Raw genomic sequence first — 18481 nt, forward strand, 5'->3', positions numbered from 1 at the left:
GCCAATTTTTATGGGTATAAACTTGCCCGGGCCTGAGTCTCCCCTTCAATTTTAATTCATTGAGAAAATATCCCCTGAGACCGAGCACAAGCAAAAAAAAGCCATTTATTACCTAGTCTTCCTCACTTATTGCCTTTTAGAGAGCTTTCCTAACAGGCTTATCCATCCAGTCCTGAAGGGTCCTTCACGGGCATCACTGGTAGGATCATTTTGTTCTCCCATAGCTGCAGATAATACGCTTACCTGCAAACACTGAAACCACTGTTTGGTTGTTATTGCTTGAGTTTTTTTGTTTGTTCTTTTGTAACCAAGGCCCTGAGCATAGGCATGGTGAGTAAACAGTGTTTCCAGAGTTAAAGGCGATACGTACAGTGGAGGATATTCTTCCTCGGTGACGACACGAAATTGTGAGTCAAACACAGCCAAGCAGCACATACCAGACCTCCTCAGTAATAATCCACTGCCATGGAGCGCTGCCAGGCCGTGTTGGGATTGTAATTTCAGACCCACATTTGAACTTTGAGAAGTGTGAAAGGAAGGCTGAAATCGTCCTGCGAGGGTCACCCAACAACAAGACGCCTGAATTAAAAAATAATATGAAGATTTACTTTTACTTTTTTTTTTCTTTTTTTTTTTTTTTTATCATTGTGTGGTTCAGCCCCCAAACCTGTCTGAGGCCTGTGAATGTGACAATGACTGCTTCTTGTGTTTTTACTTCTGAAAGATTGATATTGATGCAGTATCTAAGGGTATTAATCATTATTTATTCATAATACTATATTATGATGAACCCTGCACATGAAAGATTTTCAGAATAAAACACAACTTTACACTTTTATTGTGAATAAACACTGTTACTTTTGACTTCCAACTTCACATTTGACAATATATGAGAATATCAGATCAATTTCTTTCAAGTACAGGTTATACATGATTCGCTGCTAAGGCTCATGAAATATTCTTGACTTTGGTGACTTTATAACATATTGTTGGTCAGTTTCCAACATTTTGAAATTATTTTCAATAAGTTAATTCTGAAGGTTTTTATCTCTCACTACTGTGAATTTGAAGTATTGAGAAGTTACAAAAGTATTTAATGCCCTTCAATGACACTACTGGACTTAATTTTTTGCAATCCTGTGTTTCAGGACTTGTGAAAAAGTTTGAACTGTTTTGTGTTTTGACGCAGATGGCTACAGTTGAACACAACAGTTGTGCACACGTTAGCTTAAAGACTTGCCTTTTTCAAATGTTTCACTGGTTTTTCACTCATTTCTGTTATTCCAGTGAAGCAAATATGACAATGTGTACCTCCCACATGGTGTGCATGTGTGTATACGTGTGTGCGTGTGTGTGCATGCATGCATGGACAGCACATGCAAACAGGACATGTGAGACATGTGCGATTAGTGCAGACATGAACAACTGGTGGCCTGCAAGCTGCATTCAGCCGGATTCTCATTCTTTGTGGACCATAAATCAAAACCTTAAAAAACACAAAGTAAACACTACTTATTGGTTTCACATGTAATCAGAGTAGGAAGGTAATTTTCATCACGTATTACCAATATATCAATTGTGATTATTACTTTCTAATCTCTTTCTACAGATAAAAACATTAAATGCTTGCATGTAGCTCTAAGTATCTAAAATTGATTACATACAGTTGATTTTTCTCACATTACTTTAGGCAAAACAGCAATATTCTGTACTATTCTGTAATATCAATGTATTGAAAGTACCTGGTCACAATTTTGCCCTCTTTTTGCTAAAATTATATTTTAACGGCTATCACAAAGCTCATTGTTGTGAGGATCACTCCTGGATTAGCATATAACAGCCAACACTCTGTTGAGTCGTTGAGTCTTCTATGCAGAGACACAAGGAGTGTAGATAGCTGCAGTGCTGTGAGGTCCAGCTGTTGCCTGTTGGCGGAGTCTGCAGCACATTAAACCGAGAGGCCATCAAATTGCACAGTTCAGCTCACCTGTAACAAGCACTTAAGTGCTTTTAACAATGGCAATAAACAGTTATCAGATCATCGGTAGTTCTAATTTGACTAATCCAATAAATGACACATTGTAGCAGCAAGGAGCCTCGTCCATTAAGAACTTGCACTGCAGGACTCGACATGCAGCAGTTACTGTGGGCCAAAGGCACTTATTAGGAGACACCAGTGCCAGACTCTCGTTCAGGATGTCACAAAAAGTTCTGCAGGGACACAGATTTCTTCAAAGTGATTAAAGTGGTGCTGCATTGTTGTGTTGTAGTGTTTCGCAGTGCGGGTGCATTTATGTATTTACCGATGAATCAGTGAATTCTTTCTCCCACGTCTGCTTTGTATTGAAATATTTAAGCTTAAGAGGGCCAGAAGCTTCCCTCCCTTCAAATTCAAACCTTTGCACGCAAGCCTGATGTGATTTGATTTTTTTGGCCGTGTGGCTGTAACGTGATTGTTGGTCATGTGCGCGCAGATCTGGCAACACACGCAGCCGAGAAGATTAATTTAAATAGATAAGACTCCACGACTCCACGAATCCATGCTTTCAGCTGAGCTCGGCAGGTTCCAGCAAGCCTTTCCACAGCAGGATGCTGGAAATTACAGCAGGAAGCATCTCTGGGTGTTTGTGAGGAGAATCCATTCAGCTGTCACGCCTCGCATGCTTCCGAATGGGTCATGAATGGTAATAGAAAGATTAAATTATCATCCCTCTGAATGCACCCCATATACCTTCATGGTCCTGATTATCGCGCTACACTCCGTATTGCTCCTCTGTGAACAATGAACTGGCTGCTCTTCACTGTCAGGTGGAAGAAAGATGACATTCCTGGTGTGGATATCAGGCTCTCGGGTTCTGAGGCGAGAACCTTGTCTCGCAGTCTGCACTTGAGAAAAAGGTGTCACACTGCATGCGTGAAGGGTAATAATTATCCGCTTGAGTTCCCTCAAGGCTTAGTGCAATTTAGGATCATTATTCAGGACTTCAGGGTAATAAATACAGGTATTATGCTCACTTCCATTTGATATGCCAGCTTTTCATTTAGTGGAATATCACTGAGGACAATTTGTCTGGCAAAATGGACTAATGTGCAATGTCACTATAGTCCCCACTGTTGATTCTTTTTCTAGTCATAATTTTCAACTTTTAAATGTTCCAAGAAATGAAATAGGTGTGTTTGACATTTCTGCATTGCTGGTGTGATATAAAAAAGTGAGCTGATCAATTGTGTCAAAGCCTCAGTTTCAAGTTCAGAGCTGTGTTGATGTGCGCAGCTGCCTCGGGCTAAATTCAGCAGGGAGGCAGAGAGAGGACTCAGAGAAGCAGCGAGAACATGAGACGTGATTCTTATACTGTCAGAGTGTGTGTGTGTGTGTGTGTGTGTGTGTGCGTGCATGTAGGAAGAGTGAGAGCATTGCAGCAAACAACTTACCTGTTGCATCTCAGGAGGTTTGTGTCCCTTTATCATCATCCGGCTGCACCGAGCCGACCTGCTGGACCCGTCTCACTGACGGCCCACGTCGCACTTCAAACTCTGCCCCTTTGTTCACGCTCTCTTTTAATGCTGCCTCGTCTGTCTGTTAGATTTTTTTTTTTTTTTTCATGAGAACCTTCTCCAACCTTCATCTCTTCTAAATGTCTGTATACAAATGAATAGTGCTACAGTTATTATTCATTTTCACTTTTGATCAGTCCATGTAATAGTCTTGTGGGAATAATTTCAGAAAAAAAAGAGAAATACCATACATTTGCATAAGCAAAAATGACTTTCCATTTCTGTGAAGCTGCAGTTCCACTCACTTCGTCGCAGTTCAACGAGTGACGATCAGGTGTCGTTTTTGTGTGAGAGTTTCATCTTTTGTGAAGCTTCTGCATGTAGCCGTGTCCTCCACCAGCCCTCATTCGCCGTGGACGGCCCTCAGACCGACCACAGAGAGTGAGGGGCGAAACAAAGAGCAGAGGTTAGAGTGCAGGGCGTGGTGGCAGTGCCCCCACCGGCAGCCCACAACTCAAGGATGAGCCGTTCGCCATTCCACATCACGAAAGTTATCAGAAAGCATATTTCTCCAGCTTGAGGGCTTTTATTCTCTCTCGCTCTTTTCTTCAAATTACTATGATTAACTGACTTCATAAAAAATGGTCACAATTAATATTCTATCACTCATCAAAGTGATGCACTGGCAGAAGGACGAGGAAGCCAATTTAGGACATTTCCATGACGTCAGTGCAGCGGAGTCACATTACCGCCTGGGTGGGCCAGATATTCAGCCTTAAAAGTACCAATCGACACTCTCAGATGTTGTATCCAGCGCAAGTGAAGTTCACCCAAGGAGGCTAATAAAAGAGGAGTTGGCAGAACAAGAGAAGTGTTCGCCTCACATTTTGCGGACTTTTTTTTTCCCCTCCGTGTTTAAAAATCTTCTTCAGATGACGAGATCAATGCTGAAGATGGTGCTGAACACTACTGAACTGCTAACAAAGTGTCCAAAATTACCACAAGAGTGAACCGGCACATCTACTTCAGACTTTTAAAAGCTTTTTTAAAGAGCTTTTATCCAGCTCCATACAGCACAATGAGCGAATAAAGAGGGAAGAAAACCTGGACACGCCGATGTATTTCACTCTCAGATGAAGCTCGGGAATCAAAAGAGAATCTGTTGACGGCATACGGTGTATTTGCTTTTGCATGGGAAGCTTTCTGTCGGGTGTCATTAGATGTGATAATTGCTTTGTAATCTACAAGCAAATATGAGACCATTAGGCTTTCCAGGAGCAGGTGCACTGAAAGCAGCAGAAACGCTTCTCCGCTCATGCCACCGGTTTCTAAGAGAGCGTTTACCTTATGCACACCGGCGAATCAATTAACAGGAGCTTTAAAGACAGAAGGATGAAATACGCCTCCTGTCACCGGAGCGGAATATCTCTGAAATGTCACAAAGAGTTTGACAGATGTGTCTCCACATGAAGAGAGTTTCGCCACAGGCATCGAGGCTCTTGTTCTGTGTCATGTTTGTGGTGTGGAGGCACGAGCTGGGTGCCCATGTGTCTGTGTGTGTGTTTATATGTGTGGAAGGGGGGGTTAGTGGCATCCAAACCTGGCTGGGGTCCAGGTCTTTCCTTTCCTTTCCTTTCCTTTCCTTTCCTTTCCTTTCCTTTCCTTTCCTTTCCCTTCCCTTCCCTTCCCTTCCAGTCAAACTGTGTACTTGACTGCTACCTCCCTGCTTTGCCAGACAGGAGACAAACATTTTCCCTGGATCTGTCACTCTCACTTAGCATCCATCTGTTTTTTTTCCAATGAGTTGATTGGCAGCGGGGGCAAAGCATTAGCATTTCCTCATCTTGGCACAGAGACACTAACAGGCAGGGATAGCGGCAAAGGATGTGCCGTGAATACTGAGCGAGAGCCTCACTTTCTCACCGAGGCACAAAAGAAAGTCATGTTTGGTGTGGAGCAAGTATATAAAGCAAACTTCTTTTTTTTATTTTCCATGAGGATCACAGTACTTCCGGCCCTTCTGTATAGTTTATACATATTGGCTTTACATGCTGAACAAGGCACAGCTCTCAGCTGCTCGCCGTCTCTCACATCGACTATGAAATAGCGTGAGGACACGGCTCACTGTGTCCTACTCCCTAATTCATTTCTTGTTTGTTAAATTTTTAGGCAACATCTCAGAACTGGGCTCCAAAAGATTGTGGCCTGTATTTTCATCAGTATCCTTAAATGGAGTCATTCCTTCTCTCCATTCTCTCACAAATATGTGGCCAGCCTTGATACAGATAAAAAGGTAATCCACATGCGCCGTCTGCCAAGAAGCTATTTCTTGCTCTGAGCTGAATAGAACATGGTGTGGAGAAAACATCCTGCTATGATTTCTCTTGAAGGAAATATAGTGCTTGGGAAATAACCTACATCAGTATGAAAGCTAATTTCTGCTCGTTCTCTCTCAATCGCGGAGCGTTTACGCTGGCGTGAACACGTCAGAGGGGGAAATTACATCATTTATAAGGCCACAAAGGAGAACATAGCGTCCAGTCTTTTACACCAGGCCTTTTTAAGAGAAACAGCTGTAATGTGGAGATCTCGGAAGTTGAGTGTCAGTGAAAACTGAGGGCTGAATTCAAATGGGGCCTGGCAGGGTTTCAGTAGAGGTATCCAGCTTGACAGCGCTCCGGCCGACATGACATGATGCGTTATCACTTTTATTTTCGCGATAACAAGATGATCTGCCATCGCGAAGCGGCAGAAAGTCAATCTCCAGCACCGCACCGCATTTATCCTTCAGATACATTTATATTAATTGTCTTTAATAATATGGAGAGCTTAAAACTGACAGAACCATCACAAGTGTCATCAACCGTGATTAAAAACAAATGAACGACACAAAATGTTGGAATATTTATCACTGCTCTTTGTTGTTAATCACGAAAGAACAAAATCTGTAAAGCAAATGTTATCATACAAACATTTATTAGAGAAATTGCTTTTTCACCGCTGTCACTATAAAGGGGGGACTTCAGTACTTTTCTTTTTCTGAATATAAAGTGTGTGTTATGTCAATTGGGTCCATAAGTGCTCTTTCAGCTATTTCATATATATGCAGAATTTGTTTATTTATCAAAAAATGACTCATGCAATCAAATGTTGAAATGGAAAATATTCTTTTTCATATTGAAATGTAAAGAGGATAAACAAACTGTACAACCTTTACACTCATCATTTCATTTCGTTACTAATGATATTGCTGTATGGATGCTCGAAACCTTCTGCACCCTCCTCTGTTCCCTGTTTTTTTTTTTTTTTTCCCCCTCTCAACTAAAAAGAAAAATGAAATGAATCTGTGCAGCTCTCACGCTGCCCTCCAAACAACATCAAAATGACCCCTACTTTTCATTTGGACGTTTTAATTGGCTTTGAACTAATTATGTCATCCGCACACAGGTGGCCGCGGCAGATGGCCTCGTCCAGCGGCCTGTGTCGATACGGGGCCAGGGTGGACTGCTGCTGGGGATGGATGCGCCGCTCCTGGGGTCACTGCCAGCGTGAGTGCCACCGTGCCTGCTGCTGCTGCTGGGGGGCAAACTGGGCTAACAAGGTCGCGAGGTTTCAAGCTGGTGTCGGAGGCGTAATAAGCAGACGACATGCTGTGGCGACGATGCTGCGGTGACTAGAGGCTGAGGGAAACACTCACGCGTAAAAGCGAGGCATACAACTAGCGGCGCGTCGCAACAAGGGGCGATCTTTAAGTAAAGATTGACGATAATGGCTCGTTGGACCGGCGGACATTTGTGTTCACGTCGCAGGTGGTCGTAATGAGGGCGAAATAGCTGCAGGTGGACACATTCAAGGTAGATTCGGGAACTGATAATAGTGTCAGAAGGCAGAAAAAGTGGCGTTAACAGCTTCCACGGCACTGCCAGGCGTACATGCCTCGCCTCAGCAGTGTATAGAGCGAAGCCGCTCCGAGGATTCAGAGGATGCGTCCTGTCATTACTTACATTTCACATCAGCACGCGTCTGTGCCGTATTATCGTGTTACATCTCCTACATATTTACATTGTGTGAACATCTTCCGCTCTCCCGTAATGTTACCCAGCGAGGTGTGAATATATCAGTGGCTGCTCGCCTGGCGAACGCTGGATCTTCTGCATGGCTTGGTGTCTTCCATGTTGTACCCGCTGCTTTGCTCTGAAGGTTTAATTAAGAGTGGTGTCATGTGTAAATGGGCCTTTACCACTGCGAGGACTTCCAAATGTGCAAGTTTAAATGGACAGGCAAGGGAATACGCTCATTCGCTCGCTTGCCAAGAGTTAAAAAAAAAAAAAAAAAATCAATCTCTGCCTCATATGGAACCATATATATGAGCCAGCAGATAGTTACCTCCGATTAACAAGAATAAGAGCTAAACTGCCACTTTATAAGGTAGTAAATTTTTACAGATTACACAAACAAGATGTTAAAGTGCCGTTTAAAGAAGAAGCCTTGTTAAAGCTGAGTTGTTTGAGTCCTGAAGAGCCACAGCGCTGCATCATTTTGAGGTTTCCATGCTCCAGCACCCTGGATCAGACAAAGTGGTTCATTATAAGGCTTTTTGCAGGGCTTGGTAACGACACTTTCATTGAATACAGGTTTGCTGTCAGCTGTGAGAAATGAAAAACAAGCAGAAAGGTGTACCTCAAGGACCGGGATTTGACAACTACAGCTTAGAGCATCTGTGTGTGTCAGACGGGAGCCATGCGGGTCAATTTACTAAAGGTGGTGCACAATTGGTTTCGCAGGTTAGAGTAAGATGAAGGTCATTTTAAGCACATATAGATCATCGGCTGAAATCACTCTGAGTTCAAGTTAAGATATAAATCAATTAAAGAGCACACATGTTGGTTAAAGTTCAATTTTCTTTAAATCAGTGAACATATTTGCAAAGTCCTTGAGTATAAAATATGGCCTTTGGACAAATGTAATTCGAGTAGAATTGCACGAGATACATGTTTTTATTGGCTCTGTGCAGTGTCACCTCCATAATTGGCATATTGATCTCGATTTTACTCTCATTATTTTATGTTCACAGTCCTGACAGCAAAACAGAAATCACAAAAGAACAAAAAACTGCTGGTTGTCCTTCTAAAGATCTTGTGTTTTTTGGGAAGTACTTGATCATAGTTGTAGGTATTTCCAGGTTCATTTCACATCACAGCACAGAACAAGATCTTTGTTTTACAGCATTCTACTATTTTACATTTTACACTGTTTTCCCTCATTTATTTGGACCTTTTTTTTTAACTTTTGTTCAGGTACTCTAGTAAAATGATAGAAAATCAATATCAGGATTAAGGACCAGGCCTCATATTATTTTTTGATGTACAGTCTATGCTCTTTTAATGGGACCTAGTAATTCAACACGATGCTTTAAATTCAATATCATTCTATATTGATGTTTGTAAAAAAAAAAAAAAAAAAAGTGAACGAAAGGGATCCCTTTACATTTAGGCTGAGGTTGTTAAGCTCCTGCAGTGGAAAAGGCCTTAAAGGGTTCATAACTCTGCATGTTGGTTCTGGCAACATACTTACCAAATCTTTAACAAAAAAAAAGTTCATTAAGCTGCTCATTTGTGTTTTACATTGCTTTAAATGCCATCTTTATTTTTTTTTCCTTAGGTGTTGACATTTATGCCGTCATGCTGTACCTTGTTTTTTTGTTTTTTTTTTCAACTCAAATATGTTTTGTACATTTTCTTGTGGGAAATATGTCACACACTGCTGGTCGGGTCTAAAATTGTGTATGCTGATAAAAAAAAAAAAAAGCAGAGCAGAAATATTTGGGTTTAGCAGCTATTTTACCACTCCAGGATCATGTAGCTGTGGCAGAGCGCCATGCTTTCACTTAATGCTGGCGTGAACACCGAGATTTTCTTCTTCTGTTCTTGTGTATACAGACAATATCACTGGAGTTCACGGCCCCGGTGGTTTGTATTCCTTTTAGCTCTGCCAGATTAACCCAAGGTTTTTGTTATACAAATGTTCTTTCATCCACCTCATGCTTCATGTCTATTAGGCACAAAATATGATAATTTTATTCTTATATAAACAGTTGGAGTCAGATAACAAGTTATGCTAATGATTTTTGGGAGAGACTTGGGCCCACAGCAGGAGGAGGGTCGATTTCATGGGTGAAAATTGCAGGAATATTTAGTTTTTATCTTTTCCCATACAGTAGGTGAAATCTTTAAAAAATTCCCTACTTTTTTTGTGCTGGAATGAAACAGGCAACATAGACATTATTTCAGTTGTATCATTTGATCGTATTTGCTTGAACAGGAGGCCAAACTCAGTGGTAATTCTGGCAGAATTTAGGTTTTTCACTGCCCATTTCCTCGCGGTGCATCTGTACTGGGCTGTCTGCCTCCTCACTTCCCAGAGTTCACTGAATCCCAGTGGAATCATGAGCCGCTTTGGTTTAGGATGCAAGAAGAAAATGGATTTATTCATCTGAATCCTCAAAGGGAGAAGACATTATTATGTGTTTCATATTAATTTCCTTATAATAGTAATCTTAAGGATTTTTATCACAAGAAATGTGTGTTAAAACTGAACTGTTCTGGGAAACAAGCTTTGACCTTACTTCGTGTCAAAAAATTTCCCATACTCCCCCACCACGTTAAGCTGGCAGTTCTGAGGGGAGACAAAGTATTGCTGCAAGTATCGCTGAATAACATTTCTGCATTGGCATGTTAATACTTTTTTGTTGTTGTTTCGTTTTTACAGGTATTCAGATTTATAACATCACCTTTATTTGGCATATCATGAAAAAAAATCAGAATGTGTGTAAAGACGGTTGCAAACCAGCAGTGTGTGATCATGTTTTCATTGTTGTTCTGGAGTTCCACATGTGCTGACCTAAAAAAATACCCAATAGTTCTGGGGATCACCATATTATCAAGCTACTACTTTCACCAGCTTCCGGCGCCTCAACAAGTCCATAAATGTGCTGAGAATCATCCGGTGGGCTTTCCTTAATACTTCCAAATGTGTCCGACTGGGCACAGCCGGAATCCGCTCACTTGAAAGTACAATCAGCCTCCCATCAAATCAGCGAGGCGCTGATTTAAACCTCTGCGAGGAGGTAGCAGGCTTAAGGAAGAAAATGGGCGTAATCATTGGTATGTGCGTGTGTGTGTGTGTGTGTGCCTTTGTCTGCGTGTGTGTGTGTGTGTGGGAGGATGCAGTCGTCGGTGATTCCAGCTGTTTGTCAGTTTAAGTGCGGATGGGAATAGATTGGATCTGTCAGACTGTGGCTTTCCTCAGCAGCACAGCTCAGCGATATCTTTGTGCAACTTCTCTCAATGAATGAGAAACTTAATGAATCAACCTTGATTTTTTTTTTCCCCCTTCCCCCAAGCTCCCAGAATTGAAAGAGTGATGGAGAGAGGAGAGAAAGGACTGAAAATGGAAAAATCCTGAAGTGTAAGGGAAGTGGTTTGGAGATGTGGAGTTTGTGATGATTGCTGTTGTAGCGGCGGCGACCGATGTGTAGCATAGGGGGTGAGAAAATTCAGGCAGATGGAGCGTGAGAGGGAGAGGGGAGCTTTAGATTTATAGTAGGCCAAAGCTCCACTCATAATGTTCTGACAGACCATCCGGCAGGCGAAGCCACACTTGAAGCTACTTATTCTAACCAGCTGCCATCACGAGCGATTCACCGCCGCCACTGTGACCGTGTGAACATTTCCATTTCCAAGTGGGTTTCCAGTGTTGTACAGTTTACTGTAATCACACAAAAGAACTCCCCCCACCCCGCCCCCTCCTGCAGCCTTGATGAAGATGAAAAGCTGTCTCACCGAGTTGATCCGAGATGTGGCTGAATCAAAGTGGTCGTCTCAGACATTCAGGGGGAGAAGCTTTGATCTTTTCCCACAGTTAATGTCAGGTGATGCTGACTGTGGGAGATTAAGAAAGAGGTTAAGTTTGAAATGAATGCCATCAGTAATTCTGCAGATTCCAAAGACCATAAATATAGCAGGACAACTTTCTGCAACTAATAGATTTATACAAATGAAATATTGTAGTTTTGTAAATAAAATGCATGTGAGAAAATAGAGATTTCCCAGTTATGTCCAGTTACATGGTCCATAGTCATAATAACACGCATAACTGCACCCTATGAGGTGGTGAGTAAGGTTCTGTTTGTTTTGTCAACAGACTGCACTGAAATGGAGTGTTCTATTTGCAAACCTGCTCACTGTGCCTCACGGTGCTCACAGTTTTCATCTTAATTTAGTGATTCAACGCACAATGTGAACCTTTCAGAAAAGCTGCAAATCTGAAATTTTCACCATAACATCAGTCATCAGTCAAATAACTTATTATAGATGCATTATAAAAAAGGGCAGCAATGGGAGACAAACACATGTAATCCAGTCATTTTGCAATTTTCACTTAAGTTATTTTTGTGAAGAGAGAGAGAACAGCTTTAAAAGAAAAAAAAAAGCATCACTGTCCAGATATTTTCACTTTCAGCGAGCACCAGTCCTCCCAAAAGCCCGGGATCTTACACTTCCCATAATACGGCTCAATAATGTCTTCCTTGACCCATCCTGCCTGATAAACTCCCACACTTTTCAAACTCCACACAGTCCGTTTGTAACTCAGCCTCTTAAAAAAAAAAAAAAAAAAATTGAAGCCTTATGCCTAAAGTGGGATTTTATTTCCTCAGACTTTAGAGAGTTTACTCGGGGTATTACACAGCTGTCGGGTCTATAGTACTTCCTTTGAAGCTTAGATGTGTAAAACCAATGTGGGTACTCTTTTCAACACTTCAAAAACTTTGAACATATGTGCATGTACGTCAATCGAACAAAGCTTTATGACTGTTGACAGGTGAAGTGAAAAATACTGATTATCTTTATATCACTTTATTTTTCAGTGGGTGTGAAATTTTCAGTTACAAGTCAACATTTTATCCTCAAAGTTTGTTGCTGGAGCAGGAAAAATGGGCACGGAGAAGGATTTGAACAATTTTGACAAGAGGTAAATAGTGATGGCTGGAAAATTTGATGGGAGCTGATACGATCTCCAAAACGGCAGCTGTTCCCGGTCTGTCGTGGTCGAAGAGGTTATCGGATGAAAGCCGGTGGACCGGCGACAAGCTCATAAGTGGCCAGTGTTCATTAACGCAGGTGGTCTCTGCCAGAGAGTCCCCACCTCACAGCTTCCAGGGATTAATTCATCTGCTGCTAACGCCTTGGTGCCAGATACCAGAGCTCGTCTTCAGCTCTCTACAGGAATCCGTGCCTCACATCCATGCCTTGGCAGTTACTGAAAACTGAAAACTACTTTTAATTTCACTGATCTCCATCTCTGTGTAAACTGGAAAAAAACAACTATTTTAAACACTGAGTACTGCACATGCTCACAGTTGACACAGTCAATAATGTTTCAAAGTAATAATGATTCTGTTCACACTTCTTCGTCTGAAAATTCAGCTTTGACATACAGCTGATCCTGAGTAGGTGGGCATGTATGAAAAGAGCTAAAGGTCCATTGGCAGGCTGACTACAGGAATGTCCACCAGAGCTGTTGCCTGTGAATTGAATGATCCATTCTGATACCATAAGCCGTCTCCAAAGGCGTTTCAGATTATCTGGCGGTACATTCGACCGGCCTCCCGTCCACACACCGTCTGCTGCTGCAAGTATCGGTCTGCATATCCAATAAAACCGTCTCAGAGAAGCTCATCTGCATGCTCGTCATCCTCATCATGGCAGTTCATCATCGTCACTAACTTTAGAGGGAAAACGCTCACATTCGGTGGTGTTCGGCACGTTGTAGAGGTCTTCCCTTGGTTGCAGTGGAGTTCTGGTTTGGTCAGGCACATGTTGTGTATAACAGTGTACACGGGATTGTTTTATTGATGGCATTTTGAATACACAGAGATCCTGTGATGGGATCCTGAGGCCCTTTGATGTGCCGTCCACCCTCACCTTATGTTGCAGCATGTTGCAACGTTCGGAGCACAATCCCTGGAAGCTGAAAACATCCCGGTTCTTGCATGGCCAGTGTACTTACTGCCAATATTCAGCAACTTGGCTCAGCTGCTGAAGAGGAGTGGACAAACATTCCACATGCCTCAGTCAACAACTTGATCAGCTCTGTGCCAAGCAGATGTGTTGCACTGTGTGGTCACACCAGATACCGACTGGCGAGTCTGAACCCCCCTCAAATAAAAAATACAGTAAAACTGCACATTATAGAGAGTCCTTTTATTGTGGTCAGTTCAGTCGCCACTTCTCCCATGTAAATATTAAGGGCTCAATAAAAGGTAACACATATAGCAATCATATTGACATGACAGGTAATCATTTGCTAACAAACACAGTTTTAGGCTTATATTCTATCTCTGCTAATAGAGTCCCGAGAGTTTTACACACACGACCTTCTGATACAAGACACCCCCTCAAATCGATGCTCACAACATAATTACAATAAAAAAGGTAAAAGAGAAAAATAAAAACTGGTATTGTCTGGCGAGGTGACTGAAATAGGTCATGTTGTTTTTTTGTTTTTTTTTTAGTTCCATGCATTTCTGTCTCATTATTATAGAGACATCATTATAAAAGATTTGTAGGATAAACATTAAAATGCCACGGTATTTTCTCCCTCATTATTTTGAACCTTGGAAAAGTTGAAGTAACTCGTGGTTTGGTTCTGGTGGGTCTCGGTGGGCTTCAGTTTTGATTAACTTGGATCTTCCCACACTACTTTGCAGCAGCTTGAGTGAAGATGCGCATCGATTTTCTCTGTCATGTAAAGAGAATGGCTTGAATATCATCTCCATATTAAATGGATCACACATTATAATTTACTGAGGTCCTGGTAGATTTCACAAATCCACTGAGAGCGGGATTTAGCTTGATTGAGAGCGGTCTTTGTTTCTTCGAATGGTGTGTTCTGGATTAGGGCAGGAGTCTTGAATTGGTAATGTGAGCTTTACAAGAGAGCGATGAAAGGAGAAAAGCGATACCTCGGTTTAAGTCATTCACTTTATCGTGATTGTCTGTATGGTTTCTTTGTCCGCTCCGCTCACTCTCATTACTACCGGCTCAAACAAAAAGTGTGTCATTTTTTATCTGCTGCAGAGGGCCACTCATTAGAGCTGGAACTGATATATGGTGAAATTTAAATCATGTGTTTGGTATTATTTAACACAACTGTAGAGTGTAAGACTTTGAGAATCTGTGGATATTTAAAATACGAGCAACATGTGGGACTCCAGGACCTGTGTGTGTGTGTGTGTGTGTGTGTGTGTGTGTGTGTGTGTGTGTGTGTGTCTTTTTCTTTCCAGGACTGTTTGCTTGTCAAAGTGACCAGGCTGTGCCCGCTAACGTCATGCCTTGTTTGTTTGTTTTTTGTTTTCTCTCTCAACAATGCCTTGCATTCTTTGTTTGTCTGGCTATTTGTTTTGCAGCTCTCTTCGCCTTAACTCACAGAGTAGTCGGGATAAGGTGCCAGCCCCAAGGTTAGCTCCACATGTTTCTTGAAATAATCTTGCTAGACAAGTATTGCTGGGGGCACATCCTCTGAATCCTGGGCTCTCTCACTTATTTATGGAGTCAGGACCAGCCCTTCCCTCCCCACCGTCACCGCCAGCTACACCTCACACCCCTTGGCAGCGGCCATCTTCCCCCCTCTGGTCTCGGATCTATGCAAACAGCTTACACTCCGCAGACCCCGTTTCACCTGAAGCCATGTCTGACATGAATTATGCTGAACTTCTTAGTGACTTATTAATATTCAACCAGCCCGCTGGTCAACCTTTTGGAATACTAATGAAGCCCCTAAAGCTGAAATCCATAATGTTTTTTAATTAATATCAGTAAAACATCTATACAGTATTTATGATGCAGGGGAGCATATTCAGAGTCTTTCATGTGGTCTGAGACATGTGAGAACTCCATGCTGGTTTTTGTGGTTGAAAGTGCCAAAGCCCTCCTAGTTTATTCATCAAGTATCTGTAACATTTCTATAGTTGAGAGCAAGAATGATAGGTTAGACTCATCAATGACTGTCATTTCTCAACACTGAATATCGGAAACTATCCCAGAAATGTAAAACCGAACTTAGATTTAACAGAAAATATCACAAAAAAAACAGTAAATGACCTATACCTGAAGATATATTGGCACGTTGTGCTCAGCCTGTCATGACCAGCGGATAAACGGGAGGAACGCTGCCGTCTCGTGTCCACAGAGCTGGCTGATGCAAACCTGAGCGAAAGTGTGTCATCACCCGCCATGTTTTCATGGCGTTCACGGAGGGAGGATCGCACACGCTATGTTTGGCCTTTCCAGTTGGTACGGCCACTTTTAGTCCGCCCCGTCCTCCGCGTCACTTAATGAACGCTGGTCATTTCCCCGATCTTTCCGCCAGCCCAGAGGCGTATAAATACCCTCAGGGGCGGTGTGTGTTGACAGTCGCCTCTGATCCTGATAATCAAATCCTCCTCCATGTACGAGAGTAAGAAAAATATATATATATTGGCAAAAACAAAAACAAAAGTACTTAAAAAAGTAAAAGTGCAACACTTTTTCCTGGCCTCCAGAAGTCTGGGCCATTTTTAATTTGTAGTTGTGAACTCTGTCCGCTCCACATGTTAACAGCCGGGCTCATATCACTGTCAAAGTGGGCTAACAGTGCCTTCATTCTATTTGATTACATAGCCTAATAAAGCGGAGTGAGTGTGGAGATGTTATCTGCACGGGTGGAAGGATTCGGCTCATACCTTTGTTCCTTTTGAATTCACCTGGAACAATGTTGCAGACTGAAACCCGAGTTGTTCTTACCGGATTGTCCCGCTTACAATATCGGTGAAAATTTCAGAGTGTAACACTATTCTGAACCTTTGCATTTCATACACAGACAGTATTCTTCTACATTTTCCTTTATATACCAAGTAGCTGCCTAGAGTTCATCTCAGGCGACTTTAAATATTTCCATTAAAGCAATATAATCTCAAGCAAGCTATTCTAATAGTATTAAAATACCAGGATTTGCTGGATTTGTCAAACATGATATGTGCATCAAATGCTTGTAGTTAATATGTTATGGCAGCATAAGTGAAGTAAACCAAACACAGTGATAGTGCTGGCTTCTCTCAAAGCATCATGGTCCTTATTGGAGGAAGTGCTAAGTTAAAAAAAAAAAAAAAAAAAAGGAGGACATGTTGCTTTTTCTGATACATGTAGCCAGAAGCACAGAAATCTTGGCTCAATCTCATAATTTACTTGCACAAGCATAAATATAAATGTCTCTATGGATGTTCTTTCCTCAAATTAGGATTTGGGTTGGATATAGAGCCGCTCCAAAAATTGCTACCAAGTCTTTCATTTTAAAATAAGGTTGCTGTTGTTGGCATATAGTTGTCATCATGTTCTTCAGTGGAAAAAGTGTAACTACAAGCACACTGGTAGAAAATGTTTCATTAATGTTTAGTGCATTTTAATTTGCTCTTACCCTCTCATAATACCACCAGATGCCGAGCATTATTATTTTTATGCTTTTATTAAAGCACAAACATATGGATTTATTTATCATGGAGTCATTTTATTAATGTAAACTATTTGGATCCGCGGTTCACACCCTTCTTCACTCTTCCTGTGCGATTTAAATGCAGCACTGTTTGTACTCAGATCATCTGTTAAATTTATTCTTCTGCCCTGTAATCCACCTTTCACCCCAGAGAAACATGTCAAGTGAATAATGAAGCTACATCAGACAGATTTGAGGGAATGGGCTTCAAAAATCTGTTCTCGAGTTTGGTTTTAAGGCATTGCCGACACAACAGCTTAACAAGCCGTGCAGCTATATCGCCATGAATAAACCTCGGCGCACCAGCCAACTGACTGGTGTGATAAATTCTCTTCACCATAATTTCCCCCCCAGAGCACAAATGCACAAAGTCCACACAGTCAAACATATGCACACACGTATGTACGGCCTCCGAAACGACAGTGACGATTAAGTCTTCTCTATTATGACATAATTAATGAAGCTTTTAATGAAAATTAGCAACACTTGGCTGAAGCCTGGTGTTTCAGACATGCTTAGCAGTAAGCTGCAGTAAAGCACAGTCAGATAAGCAAAGGCAAGCCTCCAGTTCGCTGAGGGAGAAAGGAAGGCGCGGAAGCCGGGGCGCCACGTTTCAGTACACACTCTAAATATTCTCAGCCACGCACGGTGTATGATCTGCAGAGCAGCTTTTTACTGAGGAACTAATTATGATTTACTATTTTGGTGCTCTAATTGTTTCAGTTTCAATCTTCTGGGGGAGTATTATTTGCCGAGATAATCCTTGTCGGCAATACGCCAGCTCAAACATCAGTGCTGCATTTTCAATCCGGGAGAATCAAAACTTTGTGAGGTGAAATGCCCGATTTATCGCATGCAGCGTCAAATATTTTAATATCAATATAGGCAATGCCACTTTTCTGAGCTCCTCCACAGTGCAAAAAGAGGAAATATGCACAATGCGGTTAGCTGAAAATGGATTCCCCATTATCAATAGTGAGTAATAATTGAACTGTCACACAAGGAGAAACAGCCAAACACTTTTCCTGTATGATTAAGGCCTCATGCCAGCCGATTGCTGTAATGTGGAGTAAACAAATAATTTGCAGCCAAGGGGTTGTGGAAGTCAAGAAGCGGTCGGATTAAGTGCTTTGTCGTCCTGATCTGGTGCAGGTACTCCGCCGGCGTTCTGTGCTGATCTGTCTCTTCCTATCTGAATCCTTCTGAACAGCTGTGTGCCAGCCGGGCTGTAAGCACGGAGACTGCGTGGGACCGAATAAGTGCAAATGCCATCCCGGATTCACCGGCAAGACCTGCAATCAAGGTGAGCTCTCACCTGCGCCTTGTTCACACTTTGATCTTCCTCAGTAATGGTGTTGCTTTGCTTGTGCTTTTTTTTTGTATTTTCAATGTTGTGCAA

General features: G+C 42.0%; 1 protein-coding gene across 4 annotated transcripts in view; it reads left to right on the plus strand.

The window, feature by feature from the left end:
- The window catches only part of npnta (nephronectin a), a 51708-nt gene that overhangs the window by 1816 nt on the left and 31411 nt on the right, over positions 1 to 18481 (plus strand). For 2 of the 4 annotated variants that reach the window (XM_030094595.1, XM_030094597.1), the window contains exons 2-4: positions 6943 to 7043; positions 14963 to 15013; positions 18293 to 18385. In XM_030094595.1, coding sequence (XP_029950455.1) covers positions 6943 to 7043; positions 14963 to 15013; positions 18293 to 18385 — 245 coding nt within the window. The remainder of the gene's footprint in view (positions 1 to 6942; positions 7044 to 14962; positions 15014 to 18292; positions 18386 to 18481) is intronic. The other 2 variants (XM_030094596.1, XM_030094598.1) reach the window with 1 other exon arrangement.

This window comes from Salarias fasciatus, chromosome 6, assembly GCF_902148845.1.
Source record: "Salarias fasciatus chromosome 6, fSalaFa1.1, whole genome shotgun sequence".
Lineage (NCBI taxonomy): Eukaryota > Metazoa > Chordata > Actinopteri > Blenniiformes > Blenniidae > Salarias > Salarias fasciatus.